General features: G+C 52.1%; 1 protein-coding gene across 1 annotated transcript; it reads left to right on the top strand.

Annotated features, from left to right (window-relative positions):
* Positions 1-2,152: 2,152 nt before the first annotated feature.
* RHOV (ras homolog family member V) lies at positions 2,153-4,252 on the top strand. The gene is made up of 3 exons (XM_024568112.3): positions 2,153-2,460; positions 2,659-2,717; positions 2,923-4,252. The coding sequence occupies exons 1-3, from the start codon at positions 2,253-2,255 to the stop codon at positions 3,364-3,366; spliced, it is 711 nt and encodes a 236-aa protein (XP_024423880.1). The 5' UTR covers positions 2,153-2,252; the 3' UTR covers positions 3,367-4,252.
* Positions 4,253-6,907: the final 2,655 nt, after the last annotated feature.

Here is a 6,907-nt window from a genome sequence, read left to right as displayed (position 1 = left end):
AGTCCTAGAATCAATCATTTCTCCAAGGAGAATGTCAGGGGCAAGTTTAAATCTTAGCAAATGTGTTGTCTGGCGGGAAGTTGGGGAAGGTGATCTGACAGGTGGGCAGAAATAAGACTCAACCACCCTTAGGAGGTGATTTTCCCAGCAGTAGCAGCCAGAATTGCAAGTCCTTAGCTGAGAAATAGGTGACTCACCAGCTCCCCCGGGTTGTCTCCTCCCTCCCTGTCTTTCGGACAAGACTGTCCCTAAACCAGTTCAGACAGAGGGACCTAGGTCAGAAAGTGTCTCCACCCATGGGGCTAGATAGAGATGAATGGCCTGTCTCGGGCCAAGTCAGGGCTTTTACCCATGCCCAGCAGACACCGCCCCACATTTGTGTATTATTTATACTCCTCCTCCTGGCAGAAAGGATTAAAACAGGATTACCCTTAAATTTACAGCTACAATTAAACTACTATTAAAACCTGGGTAAGAGGACAAGAGCAGAGCGCTGTGAAGAAGAGCCTGTGTGTGCGTGTAGTAATTTTGTCCAGATGCCTGGGCTGGGGTGACTTGCTTAGGTTCCCTGAATTACAGATTGCTAGCACCGGAAGGGCTTTCAGAAATAAAGACACTTCACCTGTCATTTTATAGCACAGAGATGGATCAAGTGATTTCCCAGGAGTCACATAGCAAATGAGCTGAAGAACTAGGAATACAGTGACAGGTCTCCTTGATGTTCAAATCCCCACTCTTGCCTCCCTTTCCAGGAGAGTAAAAAGAACAGTTTTTGAGATCTTCTGTGGGATACAATGGCCAAGACAATACTTTGGGGACTCTTTCACTTGCTAGATGAATAAATGTATGTAATTGTGGCTGAGAAGTCTTTGGGACTATAATTAAGAATCATTAGCATCCCCAGATGTTTGGACATAGGAGGTATAGGATGTAGACATGGTGATATAGAAGTGGATAGTGGGGATTCTACCATTTCCCCACAACCAAGACTTTAATGGTTAAATCAACAACGTTCTAGCTATTGTTCTCAACTTTTGATTTAAAGAAGAAGGAAGAGAAGGAGAAAAAAGGAAAAAAGGAAGGAAGGGAGGAAAGGAAGGAAGAAAGGGAAAGGAAGGGAAGAAGCAAGCCAGGGATTCTGAGACTTTTTCCAAGAGATTCAGAGATCTGAATTTGTGGTTTTTTATACTACAAGCTATTTGAGAAATAGGATTCTCTCTTTTCTTTAATATTCATTGCCCTCTTCCCTTCGCAACAGTCTCCCTGCAGAAACCCGTGAATGACGCGTTTTGAATGATTTTTGTATAGGCTGAGATGAAAGACTGCTTTGGAATTCAGAGAAAGGATTCTGGGACTGGTGTCACTTGGTGGTGTGCTTGCAATAGAGGTGAAATTAACATCAGGCTCCTCTTCACTTGCTCTCTTGGTGACCTGCCCAGGCCACTTGCAATAGCTTGTCTCAGCCTGTAAACTTCTTCTAGGGTAAGGACAGTGGGTGGCCCAGACAGTCATGTGCTTTTGATGATGGTGATGATTATGATGAAGATAATATTAGGGGCTTTTTGGACTTAGAAAATATTCACATGAAAAACTGCCCTTGAAGACCCTCCCCAGCTAGTTTCTCCAACACCCTGAGTTCCTTTAGCAGAGCAGAGCTCTGCCTTGAAAGGGAGTGCAATACATTCCTGCCCGTTGTGTTCATGCTTGTGTTTATCTTTTGCCTCTTCATGACCTGTGTATTTTTAAAAATCATCTTTAATTAATAAAATTATTATCCAGACTTTTAAAATACCCGTACAATTATGCATCAGGTTTGTTTTAATCTGAACACGTTTAATAGGAACTGGCTTCATTTTGTGTTCCGCAACTTGCTTCCACCTCTTAAAGATAAATCCTCCATATGTTTCTCTGACAAAATACCTAGATCTACTTCACTTTGGCGATTCTTTGTCCTCGTACCTGTGTGATTCTCTGAGCGTCAGCTCTCAGCCCGCCTCTCTTCCTCCCAGGGTTTGAGATAGCCTGGCCTTGCGCATGGGGCGACCGCAGGGGGAGTGCCGGGAGGAGGCCCGGCGGGTGGGCGGGGTCGGGGCTGCTCGGGCTATGCAGATGAGGTGGGCGGGGCCCCTCTTATTCAGGCGGTTAGCGGCGCCGCAGCGCCGGGCCTCCGCGGATTCAGTCAGAGGCAGGCAGCGGAACCGGCTTCTCCCAGCGCAGCAGTGTCTGGTCCTGGGCTGTCCCCGGAGCGGGCCATGCCCCCGCGGGAGTTAAGCGAGGCCGAGTCGTCTCCGCTCCGGGCCCCGACCCCTCCCCCGCGGCGGGGCAGCGCAACCCCAGAACTGGGCATCAAGTGCGTGCTGGTGGGCGACGGCGCCGTGGGCAAGAGCAGCCTCATCGTCAGCTACACCTGCAATGGGTACCCCTCGCGCTACCGACCCACGGCGCTGGACACCTTCTCTGGTACGTTCCACAGCCCCGGCGGCTGCGTGGCTGGAGGGTGGGGTTGTGTACCGGGGAGCTGCGGGCGGCTAGCTGGCGGGAGGGCACGGAAGCCCCCAGCGAGCAAGGCGGGACCAGGCCCCGAGGTGGCGCTCGTGAGGCCTGGTGGGGCCCAGGACGCCTTCCTAACTCGGGCTCTCCTCCGCCCCGCCCCTGCAGTGCAAGTCCTGGTGGATGGAGCCCCTGTGCGCATTGAGCTCTGGGATACGGCGGGACAGGTGAGAAGCTGGGAATGATCTCTCCTGGCCTTGGGGGTGGGTGGTCTCGAGGTTGGGAGGACCCCAGATGAATAGGAACGGAGAAGGCCCTGGGCCTTTGGTTTCGAGTCTCAGGTCTCCAACCCTATGTGAAAAGGGAATTCCTGAATTCCCGCTTGCTGTGATAGGGAATAATCCTACTAATGACCTGCCATTCCCATCCCAGGAAGACTTTGACCGCCTTCGCTCCCTCTGCTACCCGGACACCGATGTCTTCCTGGCCTGCTTCAGCGTAGTGCAGCCCAGCTCCTTCCAAAACATCACAGAGAAATGGCTGCCTGAGATTCGCACTCACAACCCCCAGGCACCCGTGCTGCTGGTGGGCACCCAGGCCGACCTTAGGGATGATGTCAATGTCCTGATTCAGCTGGACCAGGGGGGCCGGGAGGGCCCGGTGCCCCAGCCCCAGGCTCAGGGCCTGGCCGAGAAGATCCGGGCCTGCTGCTACCTTGAGTGCTCTGCCTTGACTCAGAAGAACTTGAAGGAGGTGTTTGACTCGGCCATTCTTAGTGCCATTGAGCACAAAGCCCGGCTGGAGAAGAAACTGAACGCCAAAGGTGTGCGCACCCTCTCCCGCTGCCGCTGGAAGAAGTTCTTCTGCTTTGTTTGAACAGCTGTGGCAGAGTAGGGAGCAATTGGCGGAAAGCCACAGACAGCTGGAACCTGGGGTAGGGGGCTACTGGCAGGGCCAGGCCACCCCATGAGACTCAGTCCCTTCTGAACACTGGGGACATGGGCCTCTACCTGCCCACTCATGCCAGGGCGAGCCCATTGCCTGGAGGAAGGAAGGCTATAACTTGGATTTCTGTGGTCCAGACTTACAGAGAAATCCCAGCACTTTGATTTTCATGGGATGGTCCTAACAGTGTCAACCACCTCCAAGCAATTTGGGATCCAGTTTCCTGTTTCTTATGGTCAGGTCAGGCTGGCTGAATTAGGACCCCTGTAGTGGTCCCCACCCACTCCTTAGCACAGGGGTGAGGAAGAGCCCAGGGAATAGCTAGGCATCTTGAACGGCTGGAAGGTGTACAGCTCTAGAGAAGTTTGGGATGGACTGTGTAAAGATAGAAGTCAGTGAGAGATGGAGAGGGAGCAGAGAGGGAGGCCTGGAAGCCTTGGGACTGGAGGCAGGCTGGGGAGGATGAGGCAGATCAGAGAGCTAGGCCCGGAAGGAGTAAGTGCGAAGAAGAGCAGAGAAATGGGGCAGCTGAGGAGCAAGGATGACACCTGGGCTGCCCTCAACCCCCCAGGCCAGGGAGGGCGGGGCTGATCCCTGGGAAGAACTGGGTCTCACCGCTCCCTAGGCACTGCCCAAACTGGCTGGGCCAGGAGTGGGGCAGGAAGTGAGAAGCAAGGCCCAGCAGAGGAGGGGGAGAAGCTGCAAACTAGAACCTGAGGGAAGAAGGAGCTGAGGGTCACCTTTATCTCCAAGGTCACAGCCTAGAAGGTAGGGCAGTGCAGAGCGTGCAAATAAAGACTTAAGTTTCTGAAGCTAATGGTTTGTGTCATTTCCTAGAGTGATCAATCCATTGCAGTCTCATAGCCCTCCTCAAGGCACCACAGCGTGGATGGAGACTGGTTGGGTACCAAAAGACAGAGGCTAAATTGAAAGACGGGGACTGGACTAGATGGGGCAGTGTGATAGGAGCTGGATGGGGGGTGGGGGGAGGTTTGGGGCTCCCCACTTGGGGCTTAGCTGGTTCCCAGGAGAGTAGCGTGGGAAGCAGCTTAGAAACGGGTTTCCCCAGGTGTCAGCGCCAGAGCTTCTTTCCCATGACCTCACCCGGTGGGTGGTGCCCCTCCCCTCCCCTCCTCCTTTCTAGAGCACCTTGCTCAGTGCTGGGGCTATGGGGCGATCCTGAGCCTCTAACTCTCCTCCTCTGATCCTTCTAACAGTTCTCAAGGCCCAGGGGCTTAGGTTGGGGGCCCCAGCTTTACAGCCTGAGCACAAAGGGACCCCATACAGCCTAAACCTCAACCAGTGGCCACACTTCTTGGACTTGGACCCAGTCTTTAGCTTTGGCACTCAAAGTTCACATAAGGACCTAGTCGAGCTACCGGTTGTCAACAATCTAAATAGAAGTTTGGTCTCAGAAAGCCTGTGGGAATGAGGGTTCATTGTGTGAGGACCTTGAGAGGAGCAAGAATCCAGTAAACATTCCCTATTCCTTGGGATTGGAGCTGGAAGGAACTTAAAAGGACACCTTGGGGGTTGGGGTTGGGGGTAAGGGGACACTTTATTTTACCGTGAGGCCCAGAGATAAAAGGTAGTATCTCACTTGATATTACCAAGCGGCTGTAAGAGCACTTTGCAGACTCTAGAATTCGGTACCTGGATGTTACTCCTGTGGAGAGGTGTTTCTAAGGCACACCTTGACGCCTGCTAGGCAACCGCTGGCCCAGGCCAGCACTCATCCCGTCTCAGCCCAGCCCCGTCTATAGGGAGTACAGCTGTGTGTGTGTGTGTGTGTGTGTGTGTGTGTGTGTGAGAGAGAGAGAGAGAGAGAGAGAAAAAGAGAATGGCTGCAGGACAGAAATCCCAGGGGAGTGAAACCTCAGCTAAGCCCCAAGTTTAGTTTTCTTTTGCCAGGACTGTCCAGCCCCTGCCCCACCGGGGACCATCCCCCAGAGCTCCAGCCACCTTGTCGCACTCTGTGCTCTCTCTGCCTTGGTCAGTTCTGAGGGGTCTGAGACTCCAGCTCCACAGCCCAGTTACCTCAACCCCGCCTGACACACCCCACGCTGGGGCCAAGACCTGGGTTCAAGGTGGGCTTTGACATCAATCATGACCTTAGGCAAATCTTTTCTCTGTGCCTCAGTTTCCTTATTTGCAAAATGAAAGACTCAGGACTCTGAATTAGAGATTTTCAAAACTGCTCCAAGGAGCCTTAGATGTACTATGGATTGGGAGACGAAGCCTAACCAGGTAACCTCTGACCGCTCCCCCCAATTCTTCACGTAGTCTCTGATGGTCCCAGCGCATCCAGGGAACAGGATTTCCTCTCCTGCTGGGTTACTGAGCCTGGTCAGCACCTCCATCATCTCACCTCTATCCCCTGCCACCGCAGCTCCCTACACCAGCCCCTCCAGCCCTGCTGCTTTCCCTCTGGCTCCTCCCAACTCAAGACTGTTACCAGCTTTCGTTACCAGCAATGAACTCCCAGCTCCTCATTTCGGCATTCAAGGCATTCAAGGCCCTCTCAACTCTGACACCAACCTGGACCAGGCCAGCCTGTCTCCCACACCTCAATCCCCAATTACTTCTTGACTTCCTACTCCAAGTCTTTGCTTTTGCCAAATCCTCTAGTTTGGAAAGTGCCCCCACCCCACGACCTGTTTCTCCTCTAACCATTTTCCAATACTCTTCTTCTGCAGGAAACATCTCTCACTGTATTAGTGTCCACGCTGCTCCCCGCACACTGAAGACGCTCAGTTTGGTCCCTTACTCAAGTTGTATCTCCCCAGCTAAACAGAGAGAGAATGTCATTCATGCCCCACGGGGTCTTGGGTGTAAACAATGTTTGCTGTTGGCCTTTAAGTGCTTAAAATAAAAAGCCAACCAGTGAGCCATGGAGGGGATCCTGAGAGTCAAGTTCAGCCCCAGGTTCGAGTCACTGAAGCCTGGGGACAGGCCTAAGAGTATGGCTCATTTCGAGGCCCTCTACAGTGCAGGGCCCAAGCCCATGCAAGACCAGAGGGATTTACCTCTGGTTCCAAACCCAGCAGCTTGCTCTGCTGTCTTTCTCTATAAATAGGTCCCTCTCTACTTTTTCCTTTTTTCCTAACCCTTTGCCCATTTTTAAATTGAATTGTCTACATTGTTGACTTTTAAGAGCTCTATATAATCTGAGCACTAGACCCTTGTCAAATGTATGATTTGCAAATAATTTTTTATTTATTAATTTAGAAAGAGAAGGGAAAAGGGAGAGAGAGAGACATTGATTTGCTGTTCCACTTATTTATGTATTCATCGGTTGCTGCTTGTATGTGCCCTGACCGGGGATCAAACCCACAACCTTGGCGCGTAGGGACGATGCTCTGTACCCAGCTAGGGCTCTCTCTACTTTTCTGACACTGTTTTTATCTCTATCTCTCTTTCCCTTGCCTCTTTTCCCTAGCATTCTCCACTGTTGAATCTAAATTTTAGGGGA

The sequence above is a fragment of the Desmodus rotundus genome, chromosome 7 (genome assembly GCF_022682495.2).
Source record: "Desmodus rotundus isolate HL8 chromosome 7, HLdesRot8A.1, whole genome shotgun sequence".
NCBI classification, from domain to species: Eukaryota; Metazoa; Chordata; class Mammalia; order Chiroptera; family Phyllostomidae; genus Desmodus; species Desmodus rotundus.
The sequence above is the reverse complement of the archived record's forward strand: the minus strand, read 5'-3'. Positions and strand labels throughout refer to the sequence as shown.